Here is a 14,524-nt window from a genome sequence, read left to right as displayed (position 1 = left end):
CATAAGAGCATTTCAAAAAGAAGTCAAGCAAAATTGATTTTGTTTCTAAACCTTGTCTCCAACACTTACATGGCCATTGGCTACATCAAGCAGGTCCCGTAAGCGGCAGCCTCTGCTGTGCCTCCTCTCATAACAAATGCTGTCCTCCAGGATCACGTAGTCTGTGCCAAAGGACCGCAGGATTCCGTGCACGTCCTCAGGAGATCGCTTGGCATAGATCTGATAAATCTAGAGAACAAGAAATCTAAGCTCTAAGACACATGACACTGCCACTGTTTCTTTGTTGGCTCAGAAAGAACTGAGATCGAGAAACCATGTGATTTGAATTAACTATTATAAAAACAATATATAAATGCTTTATTCAGCAGCCACTTGCAGTTTGTGTGTTATGGCTACTTGGACACACAACAGAACTGCTGCTGACTACACAACACTGGATGGTGCTGGCAGACTGGGGGAATGTCTAAGTTACAGGAAAGGGTAGATGAAAACACGGTCCTCAGCTCTGTGTGGAGTTTCTCAGGGTGGTTTCTGTCTAAAATGTGTTGTGCTGGTCTGGGAACTGAAGGGAGGATCAGGCAAATCAGGAAATGCTCCACGTGGGTTTAACGGGCTAGCTGGGCACCAGGATCTACTGATGCCAACAGAACCCAAGCCAGTGCCCTCAGGACTAGCTGAGTACCCAGGCACAGCAGTTTAGACACACTCCAGCTGCCAGGGGTGAGTCAGCAGATGCCCAAAGTAGGAGTTTCACAGAAGCAGGTAAATCCTGGGCCTGTGTCTGACGGTGAATTACCTCAGTGAGTAAAGCACCTGATGCCATTTGCAATGTGCTGTTAGAGAGGATGTTTGTTTTCTGGAGTGGAGCCACTGACATGGACAAGAATTAGCTTAAACAATCAGAACACTCTTACCTGCTTTGTTCTCTCCCTCAGATTCTTATCCTCATAATGGGGATGGTTAGTTAAGGTCCGTCCAGTGCACAGTTTGACTCCTGCTAATAGCTGCATGCTCCCAGCAAACACTGCTGTGTTTGGAGTGTTTGACCTAAACAAACGTGGATAAGTCTGAGGAGGTCTCTGTAGGGGCGTTTTTTGCAATGCTTGTGACAGATCAGAAGGAAAAAAAAGACTGCAAAAATATTTTTCTGCCTCTGTTCAGGGAGTAATCTGTTCAAGCAACTGTGTTTTGTTCAAAAATAGGGGATAAAGTGGATAAATCATGATAATACTCTAACTGCAAATAAAAAATTCACTAAGCATGAAGAGGAAATTTAAGGAAAACATGATCCTGAAAATTTCAAATTATTTCTGTATTTCATAGGTTCATAAAGCCTTTGAATATTGATAAATTCTACATTCTAATTCTCTTAATATTTCAGAAAACTTATTGTGACTTAGATTTCTGTGTGATATATAGAGGTACTTTATATAAAATGGATTATTTATTCTGAATGGTAAAATTTCCTGTTCTTCTCCTGGCATTCACCATTCACTTGGAAAGAAAACTGTTATGCTGAGGCTTGGGGCAGGGGAAGATGCAGAAGATGCCAGATAGAAATGCTGGCACTTACTGGTACTGTGATCTCTGAAATTCCAAGCCATTGTCTAGAATTGTTATCTAAATAGCAGCCTTGGTATTTTAGGATTGTTTCAATACCCATAATTAGAAAACTGTTTTTGCTCACCTTCCCCCCAACAAGTTTACAATCTAAAATGTATGTAAAGACACAAGAGAAGGGCATAGCAGAAAGAAAAGTAAAAATTCCAGACACTCCTATAATCAGGCTAATTAAAACTGGCCATCAGTGTTTTCTAGTCCTTAGTAGGCACATTTCCCTGGAAAGGTCTATGAAGACTACAACAGCAGAAAGAAGCACACATTAGATGGAGTAAAATGAAATTAGAGTGTGAATAGTTGCCTAACTTCCCTGTGCATGCATATATGGCACCTCTAGTACTCAGGTAACTGTGACACTTTGGGTGCACTTCAGGGAGCCTTTGGAAACTGCAGCTCTAAAGTCAGTCGTCTTTAAGCTCCATGATCGGCTTGGGAATGTTGAGAGACAAGTATTAAATTTTATTATCGCCTTTCAAGAGATTATGCTTAGCAAATGAATTAATAATTACAAACCCTTCCAAGGAATTCTTGCACTGGTACATTAATCTCATCTAGGAAGGCCAGAGACAGTATTTTTAATAGGGCAGTTTAACTTTACTGATCGACTAGTTCTTCAGCACTTTAGAAAACCAGTTTCATTTTAAAGTCTGAAAATATTTAATCTCTTAAAAATTATTTTTTTTTTACTTAAAATATTCAAAGTTACAAGTGTCGTGAAGTAATGTTTCACTAAAAGAAATGAATTCCTGTTAGAATTTATGCTAATGTAATGGCCCTGACAGGCTGTCAGGCAGGACTCATCCCTGAATCTGCAGGAAAGCACAAGTCTTTAGGCTAAGCTGCAAAGGACATGGGCTAAACTCAGAGGGACTGGGTACAGCTTAGACACCTGAAAAAAAGATGATTCTCAAAGCACCTTCTACGTGTTTCCCTGTTGGTGCCTCGGCAGGGCAACTTCTAGTGTGATAAAATGGTTTCTGTGTTTGTTCAAGATTAGTTCAAATTTTAAAATGCTCTGCAGTACTTAGCTCCTACCTTGGCCTTACCAAGGCAACTCTGCACCTCAGATTGCAAATTTGCATAATGGTCTCTCTAGCAGACTCAAATTTCCTTAAACACACTCATACAGCCCCCCCAACAAGTACCAAAGGCAAAACCACAGGAAAACAAGCCAACAACAAAAAAAGTCAAACAAGCCTGCAGCCTCTTTTCTTTAAAAAGAAGGCTAAAGGAAATGAGGAGTGCCCCTTATCCATAACTTGTAAAAATGCTTGTCAAAAATGTAGAATCACAGAATACCCTGACTTGGAAGGGACCCACAAGTCCAACTTGTCACCCCAACAATCCCACCCTGTCCCTGAGAACGTTGTCCAAACCCTCCTGGAGCTCTGGCAGCCTTGGTGCTGTGCCCACTGCCCTGGGGAGCCTGGTCAGTGCCAACCACCCTCTGGGGGAAGAACCTTTTCCTGAGATCCAGCCTAAACCTCCCCTGGCACAGCTCCAGCCGTTCCCTCGGGTCCTGTCCCTGGTCACAGAGAGCAGAGATTGGTGCTGCCCCTGGTGAGGAAGCTGCAGACTCTGATGAGGTCTCCCCTCAGAAGATGGATCATGTAGAAGATGCAGGGCTCCATTCCTCCCCTTTCCAAAAACATTCACTCCTGCCCAGAAGGGCTGAGTGCATTCTTTATTTACCAGGTAGTAAGAGTTTTGCCAGCACTCCTCCCTGTACCTTAAAAGCAACCTAGTGGCCCTCCCTTTTCTAACAACTGGCTTATGTGCTCTGGTCCTGGATGGAGTTTAAACTCTGATGTTCCAGGTGAAGGCAGATGTTTCCCTGAGACTCAGATTTACATGTTTCAAGTCTTAGAAAATTATACTCCTTCAGACATATCCCTGTCCATATTTTACTGGGCCAGCTCAGATGTTTCCAGACCAACAGCTGGAATACTTCCCAGGGATAGGATGACTTCCACATTCCATGGAAGCTCTTTCCCCTATGCCCCTGTTTGAGCCAGGCACTAACTGCATTGCTCTGCACCCACTGCACCCATTGTGCTGCAAACCACTGAATGACACTTCTCTATTACACAGAAACGAAGCAATTTTTACAACTGTCTGAGCAAATGATGTATAAAATGAAAGGATAATTTGTTTTATAGCTCTCTGCCAAGCTCCATACCACACTGCCCAACCTGCAAACAATTTATTCTCTAGGAAATGTCACTAAATAATGACAAGGACTTACAGGTCAAACTGATTTACATTATATAATTTAAATGCCATTCCAAGCAGACCTGATGGCATTTTGAACAAATAATCTCATTTATTTTTGAAGCTCTAAGCTTTCAACAAGTTAATTACAGCTGAACTAATGGGTAAACTAAGCACTATATTATATTGCAGGAAGCTTTTCTTTACCTACACTTAAGAATTTAGAGAATTATATAAATACTAAAGAATAACTCATTAAAAATAAAAAGGTTTTACAGGAAGTACTTGCACAGACTCTGAAAGTCATAGTAATTCTTTCTTTTAAACTGCTAAGAAATTATTGTGAGCTGGCTTTAAGGCAGCACTAAGGAAGAAACAGCCAACATTGCAATTACAGGTTGCACCATTAGAAATAAAATGGGTATTTCTACTAAAACTACCCCCGAGATGAACCCTGTAGTTGGCTTTCAAAGCCATAAAATCTGACCAGCCTCAGATTATTCCTTTACTAGTGCTTGAGTCTGATATGAATCTACAAAGTAAAAGGCTTTGAGAAAAGGAGATTCTGAGGAGGGGTTCTTAAATACACTATGATAGATTTTTCTTTTTCTTTAAAATAAACTCTTTTTATTTGCAGAGTGCTATAATAAAATATCACAGGTTTAGCTGGAGGTGATAGGCAGTAAAGCATATTCAGTCATACTGTCATGGTTCTTTTTTTTCCCTCTGGTTTGGAGAGACTGAAAATTGCAAAAATGGAAAACGACAGCCACAAAGAAAAAGCAACAAGATGCATTTTTGTTAGTCCCAGCCTCAATTTTATGCATGCAGATTTTGCTCATATAAAGGAATGCACCTACACAGTTGGTGGAAACCTAGTTCTTAGGCACTGTCAAGTTCGTGCCTAAATTTTACTGATACATCAGTCAATGACAAAGGATAAGCCCAAGAATTTAAGAACAATAATTAAAAAAAAAAGGTGTAATATTGCCTTTAAAGTCTGGGATATGTGTTGATTTCAGTGTGATTACCCTTGAAAATCAGGCATGTAAATAACAGAGATGAGTTAAAATTTTTAACTGGTTTGAAATTAAAATATAGCCACTAATATAAATTAATAAAAACTACTAAATGAAAGAACCACCACTGAAACACGGGTATTTCATTTCCATAACCTTAGGAGCCTTTTAGAACTTTGTGGGGTTTCCACTAATGTACAAATTTGCCTGCTTGTCCCCCACACCTGGTTCAAGTACAGTTGACATCCAACTATGCTCTGCCGAATCTCAGGCTCAGTGAACTTTTCCACTGTTTTGGCTGTTGCCTGAGATTTCTAAGAAGTTTTTCTAAGATTTTTGGCAACTGCTTAGGAAATATTCCACAATTCTAGACAGATTTCCCCTTTAAAGGCAGAAGACGTTGCTTCTTTAGCACTTACCAGAAGTAAACAGAGTAGGGAAGTTCACGCTATTGATTTGCTCATTCTACTGATATTCTTCCCCATCTCACAAATGAGCATGTTGTTCCTGTTGTCTTAGGGAGAAAGACCAAAACTAAGAATTTTAATGTACTTCCCAGCAGGGAACAGAGAGCTGTGAACTATCCCTGGGGCATTGGCAGGACCTTCTGGACTTTTTTTTTTGAAAAAAAAAAAAAAGCTAAGAAAATGAGGTGGTGGGTAGGAAAAAGCAGAGACTGGGATATGAAAGATCATTTTGTAAAAAACCCGTGCTCTGCAATTGTACAGACATAAACCACTAGATCTTTCTGAAAATGCTATGGCAACTTGAGTAAGGGGAAAAGTAAGAAATACATCTGCAGACACTTCCCAGTGGACAGACTAATAGTTGGTCATTATTCAGATTGTGTACTTGGACAAGTTAATATGCATTTAGAACTAAGCAGACAGAAGGGTTTTCTTGTTGTGGAGAGATTGCAAGACAGATGAGTTATTCCTAATTCACTGCTATACATGACAAATTAAGAGATTTTCATACTGAGTTTTAATAATGAATGATTAGCTCCTGACACCAGCCTTGACAGGCCATTAACTACAGAACAACTATCAAGTGTTGGTACAGTAACATATTTCTCTTACATGCCAAAACTTAAGAAAATCTGTCCCACTTTGAGAAACTTATCATAAATTTTGTTGACTGGTATTTAAAGCACAGATAATTAACTCTTCTTTACAGGAATAATATTTCTAAACACAATAAATTCTAAGTAAAAAAAATTCCCTCTGTGATTGTCTGTCATGACTTAAAATGAAGAGAGGACAAGCACCAGTTTAGCATTCTCAGCACTAAGAACACATGAAACATTATTCTCATCGGAGCCGGTCAAATCCAGTTCGTGGCTGGGAATAACTCCACATGCATATTTTATGTGTAAATCTATATATAACTCTATATATTGTACACAGGAGACCTGAACTATCAGACATTTACCATCTTTTAATAAAACAGTAGTGCTAAATGGAACTGGCTGGTAAACATTTGTCAGAAAAACATGTCAATAAGGCTGCAAGGATTCTAAATGATGCAAAAAAACATGGCCTGCTTTCAAAATAAGTCAGTGAAGGCTTGTAATATATTTTACTTCTGAATTACTCCTTTTAGTTTATGAATTAAAGAAATACAACATTATGGAGTGTAATGTTGCTGTGGATAGAATAGGCTGGGTGACTGGTTTCACTGAAGTTCATTGCATATGAAGGAAATACTCCAAACAGTTATTTATAATTATTATTATGTTAAATTCAGATTTCAGAATGTTTTCCTCCAGAATATGAAACTGACTTTCTTTTTAAAAAATCACTGTCAGAGTTCCAAATAAATACAAGTTCTCAGGAATCTCCCTGTTAAGAACTTAGCTTGAAAGTTTTCAGTGGTTGCTGTATGTTAATAGAGAACATAGCCCTTGATTTCACAGCCCTCCAGGGACCATCCTACCTGGCCTCTTTTCTTAGCCGTTCCACATGCAGTACTACAAACTGTTTGCACCTTCCTGTGCAAATACCTTCCTGTGCTCTGTGAGAAAGCAGAAGTGATGAGGTGGGGTCGGAACAATAAATTCCTGAAAAAGACTTTGCACCTATGCTTAGCTGTGACAAGTTCAAGTTCAATTACAAATATTTTGTTTGCAGTTTAGAAGGCTTGTTGGGATTAATATTAACAAGTATAAACAATTCATATTGTTTTAAAGCTCAAGAAACAGGCTGCAGAGTACAAATTTTCCAGTCCTACCATTGTACATCCATGCTTTTTACCATTATGAAGTTGAGAAGGACACCAAGTTGAGGGGACAAAAATAAAATGATTGCACTGTAAAGGTCTATTAATGTACAGAGGTAGCTAAATATGATGAAAGAAGCTTGACACATCCCAATTTACCTCTTTTGGCTGGGAAAACTATGCGTACTTATGAGAGTAGATGGAATCAGATGGTTCCCTGAGGCACGTGAAACACAGCAGTGATACTAAACCAGAGTGGTCTGGGGGGCTCTGATATCCCAACCTCTTGGTATCCCACTCACCCTAACTATCTCCACGGGTCACCAGAGTTCACTGATGAGCTGTGACAAATAAGGGAGAACACTATAACTAAGAACATTAGATCTACACAAATAGCATTTAACTTAAATAGAGAAAAAATCCTCTTACTTAATCCAGTTCATCAGCTCCACAGTGTCTGGGTCATAGAATTCTCTCAGCTCTGATAGTTCATCCATTATTCCTGGCCAGAACTATAATGGAAACAAAACAGAACAAACTCAAGACAGAATGAACAAAACGAGTTCTGGATGCTGAAACACATTATTCCCCCTTAGCTGGCAACTGATCCAACCAAAAGACTATCAGGGTAAAACATTTCAAAATTTACTGCAGACAAAGAATACGTAAATCGAATCTGGAGCAGAGAAAAAATGATTGAAACTGATTCTGTAAAGTTTAACCCTCCCCCCAAAAAAGCTAAGGGAACAATGATTTATTTAAGGGTTTCTTGTTTAAGCTAGTGAATAGTCAAGGGAAGAAGGGAGCATTAAGGGAGATAATGACAGCGCTAATGACAGATTGCTGTGCTTCAGTCTTTACTACAGAGGATGTTACAGTGAAACCTATTCCAAACCTGCTTTCTTTAGATAGGATGGATTGCTGGCTTGAAAACTGAAATGCTACAAGAAAAACTGTTAAGAAAACCCACCTGATAATCTAAAAAGCCATAAATCATCCAATTTATATAATGCTTATCCAAGCGTTCAGAAGGAATTTGAATGTGGTGCTGCTGAGCTCCTTTGCAAAAACATGCATTCTTTCACTACAACTGTAATTATGTAGGAGGACTGGGGAGCAGGAGATACAATTGGGCCAATTTAGATACTTCTTAGTTTAACTGTTTACCTGATACATTTACATTTGTTCAAGTAGTACTGGCTGGTAGATTGAGAAACAACCAATATAGTTATGGCAGCATCACAACCCTGCAGCTTTGGCAAGTATGGAAGTACTATCACAGACATATTTCTGCTTTTCAGAAGCCCTCTCAAGAGATTAGTAAATAAACTAAGCTGTTGTGAAATGAGACTGTAGAGTCTCATAATGGATCAAAATTTCTTCTCTCCATTACTAAACTAGCCTGGATAGCTAAACATTCTGAGAGCTTGGATCCTTCAGGGTGGACACAGGAAATGAGCCTGGGACACTGCTCTCTACTGAGTGCTGGGGCTATTATGTGGCATTCGCTCATCTGTAGAGGTTTTACAAGTCACAGTGTCACACTACTGCAATTTTTGAGTGAGTACAAGCAGGTTTCACTGGAGGAAAATTTTGGTAGTGAGGCTTGAAAAAGAGACTTCTGTGCTGGCCAAAAACCTGGAGGTGCTCAACAGTCCACTGATGACTGTGGGATTTCAGTACTTCTCAGATACAAGGACACTTATTTTGAATTTTAAAAGTATATTAACTCTTTGGCCTATGAATGTAAGTGAAAAGCAAGTACTACTGCGTTCTTTATAGCTACTGTTGGCCTAAGAATGAAAATTAAGAACTCCTTAGAAAAAAATCATTAGATACTAAGAATAGAAATAAACTTTCTTTTGTCATTTCTTCTACAGACTTTAGGTTTGAAGGATAAATACATAGAGTACACACAGGGAGTTGTTCAGTACAGCCAGGGACTGCTCAGATCATGGGCATATGTTGCACTATGTGCTACAATAAATGTACGTGTCTGGAGCAAAAAGACTCGGCCATGATGAAGATAAAAATGCAGTTAGAGATATTACATGAATGGATAGTTTACTAGCAAAGAGAAATCAAGATTATTTGGCAAACCCTGGAACTAGAATGCTGAAACTCAGGTGCTAACCTTAAGTACCAACAATTTATTTAGGAATGACTGGCATACAAACACAAATTGATGAGTATTACTGTGAAGTTAAATACAACACAGATAAAGCTGAATTATATGAATAATACTTGGTACTGCATCATATGTGTTGTGTTATCTACAGCACAGCTAAAGGATGCATAGGAAATATTTCAGCATTTTCACTTTATCTAAAAGATGTTTGCACTGTGTTAATGAAGAACACATGTAAACAGAAACACTGATGTCTTATAGGTGTCAAAACATGCTGTACCTAAAATCTGAAAGATAGGTGGAATTAGAGCTGCATTTTTATCTTGATAAATTATTGTTCAAGTGATGTACTTGGGACTGTGGTAACCACATGCCTCAAAAGAGGCTTTATCATCTTATTTGGGATTAGGTTAATAATCCCATAAAACTCCTATTGTGAGGAACAGCACTAAAGTATAGTTCTTCTGAGAAATGTAACCATTACAAGTAGTGAAACACAGAACTGCCCCATTAGTAATTCCAGAAAACTAGTCATGATGACCAGTTAATTTTGTGGTGTACACTGAAACTGCTCCTGCAATCTGAGCACTCAGTGTGTGAACAGATAAATTCTTGTCTGGAAAGGAGAAAGGTAATTAAGTCTCTGTTACAAAAATCTCCTTCCCCTGCTTATAAGGTTTTAAAGAGAGAATATATAAACACATTCTCACAGAAGAAATGGATACTTTCCAAATCTCTCTGTAAGAATTTTTATTCTGACCATTTACAGGGAACCTGTGACAGGTTTTGCCCACCAGGCTTCTCATAAATTCTTTCAGCTTTGCAGAGAAGACACAGAAAAATATCCACACCCCTGGCAGCTGAACGGCAAGAACTGACTTAGGACAAAAAAACAAGTGATGAATTTCTCATTCCCACTGAGAACTTTGAAAAACAGTGTTTTCCATGTCCATAAAAATGACTTCCTTTATTTAGAAGAAACACAAAAATTACACTTCTCAGGCAGACTGAGCACAACTAATGACTGACCTAAAGCCTATGAAATCAGTGATTTCTGTTGACTTCTGAATTGAATATGACAGGATTCAGGAACTTCACATCTGCTCATGAAGAGTGGGAGAAAAATTATTTCTAGTTATCTGTCACATTGGACTCTCAGAATGTCATGCTCTTGGTATCCCCCATGTCAAAAGAAATGGCATTATTTCTGTCATATTCATAGATGATGAAAATGGTAAATGACTTCCCAATGGGAAAAAAAATGTCCTAAAGAGTTTTCTAGGAGAATAATAAGACAATTTAAATGGAAAACAGTATTTTTTGACTTTTTGTTTCAGTTTTAGACAGGGAAACTGGAGTGAGGTCTAGTAGCAGCTTTTTTAACTCTTATGCTTTGCACTACTGACTTTCTAACTTTAATAATGAAATTAATCTTGAGTTTCTCTGAAGGGAATTATTATTTAACAGAAATATTCTCATCTCAGACTACTTATTGCAGAAACAATTGCTCCATTGAAGTAGCATCTGATTTTCTTGTCTTTGTGAACACAGATTAAAAAAATGGTTTGCCCATTAAATCAATGATCTAAATCTCACTGCTATGACAGACTGATGTAAATTTATATATTTTTTATGTATTTACATTTAAACATTTGACAATAATATTTTGTTGCTTGGACAGACAGGTACTTGAACACTTAACAATTCTGTACTTCAAAACATATGAGATGAGGCATAACAGTATAGAATATTATGATTATTTGTCCTCCTGTAATGAATCATTACACAATTTAACAATCTGCATATTATCCATAACTTAATTAAAACCAAACAGACAACTCCCATTTCCATAAAATTATGCATATAAATAACACCTGCTGACTTACATATATACAATTAGACAAACATTTGTATCCACAAACAACTACTCTGGATCAAATAAGCCCAACTGATCTTTTACACACAATTCCATACACATAAAGGTACTTGCACTTCAGGTAGTCTATCCCCATTCAGTTACAAATCTTGCATGTAGTAACTAATAAAACAACATCCTTTCATGAGAAAAGGAAATTCCATGTAACTTAAAGAATGTCAAAACATTGACAAAAAAATTTTCTTACCTTATATGAAATGTACAGTAATGTAATTATTGGTATAGAATATTTAAGCACCTGTGCCTAAGAGAAATTGAAAAAATATTGGTTATTCTGATGATACATTTATTTGAATAGATTTAATTTTTTATGTATTGATATGTAAAATATTTAACATGTAGTGGAATTTAGAGTTTGAATTTTAAGACCATATTTTGATTTTGTTTTCGAGTAAAACCCTAATTATAGACCCATCCCAAGTGATGGACTGATATCTATATATTTAAATCTACAAAGTGGAAAACACTGTCATTCAATATAATTGACTGCAAAGGTCTTCTCAGACTGCTGAGGATTTCTTAATATGGTGGCTTTTTTAGTAAAATTGTGGTTATTTTTCATAGCCACATCTATATTGCCATCTAGTGTATTCAAATGGAATTGTTTAATACAGAAACCAGTAGAAAATACATTTTACTTACTAAATTTATACAAATGTACATCAGAGATATCCAGTTAAAGAGAACTACAAATACTATTCAGCTGTGAGCCTTGATTTGGTTTAGATATGGACCAAACCCCACTGGATGAAATGCTGTAAGTACCCTCTGGGCTGTGTAGAGATGGACACACTTCAGGATAAGTTTCCAAACTTCTGTGCTGCACAGGCCAAAGGATGCAAACACACACATGTGGGATGTCCAGAGGTACTTCATTCTGCAAAAACACAAGGTTTTCATGAGCATCTGGAGCTCTGCTAAAGCTGCTTGATGAGGGCAGTTAATGTCCAGAGAAGTTCTGAAGACAATTTTCTTGGACTTTCAGGACTCTGAAATAACTGAGTACAAGACTGACTTGGCACTTTGCTATGTGCTCTTGAGAACATATCTGTTCCCAAACTCCCAAACATTCTTTTTGGCAGAATTCTGGGAAATGCTTCAGTCTACAAGTATAAACACACCAGGGAGAGAAAGAAGGTTCATGATCCTACAAGTTTGTGGTCAACATATTTTACACTCTTATAAAAATACACTCAATCATCTAAACAAGTCCCAAGTAGAATTTAAAAGATTATATACCTCATTGTGCTTAATGCCAGACATCCAAAAAGAACTGTGTGAACTAAGCTGTAAGCAGCATCTGGCTTCAGTGTTATTGTGCACTCTTCCATCTTTTCCATTAACTTGACTTGATCTGAACCACTAATTAAAGAAATAAACAGTGTTATATTAAGTTCTCGAACATATTTCATATCATTATCTGCATTTTAAAAAGCACTGAATCCTTCTGATGCTAGACAGCAATACTACTGCTATCAGTCCACAAGCTTCTATTGTATCTATGATATAATTAAGCCTAATACCACAAACTTGATGTAGCAGCAAGTATTTCTTTTCATGTCTAGATTTCTGGAAATGCAGTGGGTTTAAATGAGCTGGATTAGAGTGAGATAAAACTGTTTAGAGAAAGGCAAGCTTGGCTTCTTGCTTGAAGTAGCTACTCCCATGAGGTTCACAGGGCTTAGATGAGAGTGAAGAATTTAACTGTGACTTGTGGGGTTGTGCTGGCATATCTGGATGTTAATAAAGCCACAGACTGGACGTAGACTTAAAGCAAATCAGTTTTGAAAGGACTGGTTGTTGCTTGAGGTGGCTGGTCTTGTGAATGTATGTGGAGGGCCCATTAAAAGAAAAAAAGTATGCTTAAATGTGTGAGGTCTTCCCCTGTTCTTTTCAGGCAGGGGATAACTGAGATAACTGGACAGTGTTATAAATTAGGGTGATATTTGTGATTACATCTAGGATTACAGAAAATAAGAGCAGCAGAGTCTTTTCTTTGTTTTTAAAATTTAAAATTGGTGCAGAAAGTTTTTTAAGAGGCTGGTTGAATAGTACCAAAATGATTTACAGATGACTCACTTCACAACTGTCATAAAATAGTTTCAGAATGTCTTAGATACTTGCCCTCTCTTTCTGCCACCTCCTCCCTCTCTCTTTTACCCTGTCTTCCCTAAAATCTATGATGACTGGCAATAGTTACATGACACTCCTTGAATTTTTGCTTAATCAAGTTTTATATCCTCCCTTCTAACTGCAGCCCAGATTGTACCTATAAAACTGAGAGGTCTATAATGAACCATTTACTTTTTTTTGTTTTAATAGCGATTCTGTCTAATTTTTCTTCCAGTGTTCTCTAAATACCTCAGAATCCTACAGATCAGCTGTGGGAACTGCCAGCAGTGATGCACAGCTGGGAGTGCTTTGCACCTTTCTCCTGCTTCCCCTCCCAAACCCAACCAACCCTACACAAACTGCAAAACCTTAACAGCAATCCAAAGAGCCTGAAGGAATCTAGGGAAGAATTTTTGTTTACATTTTTAGCTTTAATAGGATGTTACTTATTCTGCCTGATCTCTCTATTAGACATCCTACTGCTTCCTCAGTACCTGTGGAAGTAATACTGGTAGCTGCTGTATTCAACTGTCAGTTCCTGAGCCACTTGAAGATGAGAAAATTGATAAAAATGTGAATTATCTTAAAGTTGTACATTACCTGAGGTTCCTAAATGCAACAATTACAGCTGCCACTGCCATAAGGAAGAGAACAAACACGTAAACGTAAAAAAGTAATGTATCTGAGAGTCTTGAAAAGGTGTTTAATGGTAATAAACCAAAAGCTTCTTCACAAAGATACAGGTTGGCATCAAAATCTCTAAAGGAAAGAGAATAATCCTTGTCAACAGGTAATTTGATGTCAAAAAGGATCAAAGTTTGCTTTTCTCACAAGAAATTATAAAGCTGCAGTTGTGCAGATTATTGTAAGGGAAAATATGCCACAAACATGAGGTACAAAATCCTGATTTATCACACAGATTTTAAATGAGAACCTGCAGGCTTCAATTAATGAAGACAAAGACAAAAGCAGAATTGCAGCTAAATCATACCTTGTTGCTCCAAATCCAAATTTTGCTTTCAGAAATTTGAATATATGTTCATCTGACTCAAGATTAAGAATTTTCTATAGAGTAGGGAAAAAGAAAGGAAATTATATTTTAAGTATCAAAAATGTCACACAGGTAAACAGGCTTTTTTCATCATTTAAATGAAACTGTAGAGCACCCCAGGCTTACTGAGAAGGGTGCTTTGCAATCAAATAAGCATTCAGTTTTAACTGCATTCACTGAAAAGTAAATTCAATGAAAAACTATGCAAATGCTCAGCAGTATCAGAATGC

General features: G+C 37.6%; 1 protein-coding gene across 5 annotated transcripts in view; it reads right to left on the bottom strand.

Annotated features, from left to right (window-relative positions):
• Positions 1-14,524, bottom strand: part of DPY19L3 (dpy-19 like C-mannosyltransferase 3) — a 31,289-nt gene that overhangs the window by 1,052 nt on the left and 15,713 nt on the right. For 2 of the 5 annotated variants that reach the window (XM_027663889.1, XM_027663890.1), the window contains 8 exons: positions 14,235-14,308; positions 13,844-14,002; positions 12,371-12,493; positions 11,897-12,008; positions 11,319-11,375; positions 7,497-7,579; positions 915-1,047; positions 70-228 (listed from right to left, as the gene is read on the bottom strand). In XM_027663889.1, coding sequence (XP_027519690.1) covers positions 70-228; positions 915-1,047; positions 7,497-7,579; positions 11,319-11,375; positions 11,897-12,008; positions 12,371-12,493; positions 13,844-14,002; positions 14,235-14,308 — 900 coding nt within the window. Of the gene's footprint in view, positions 1-69; positions 229-914; positions 1,048-5,269; positions 5,365-6,785; positions 6,864-7,496; positions 7,580-11,318; positions 11,376-11,896; positions 12,009-12,370; positions 12,494-13,843; positions 14,003-14,234; positions 14,309-14,524 lie in introns of those variants that run through there. The other 3 variants (XR_003531002.1, XM_027663891.1, XR_003531003.1) reach the window with 3 other exon arrangements.

The sequence above is a fragment of the Corapipo altera genome, unplaced genomic scaffold (assembly GCF_003945725.1).
Source record: "Corapipo altera isolate COAL_440 unplaced genomic scaffold, ASM394572v1 224, whole genome shotgun sequence".
Taxonomy (NCBI): domain Eukaryota; kingdom Metazoa; phylum Chordata; class Aves; order Passeriformes; family Pipridae; genus Corapipo; species Corapipo altera.
Note: the sequence above shows the minus strand (reverse complement) of the source record. Positions and strands in the feature narration are given on the sequence as shown.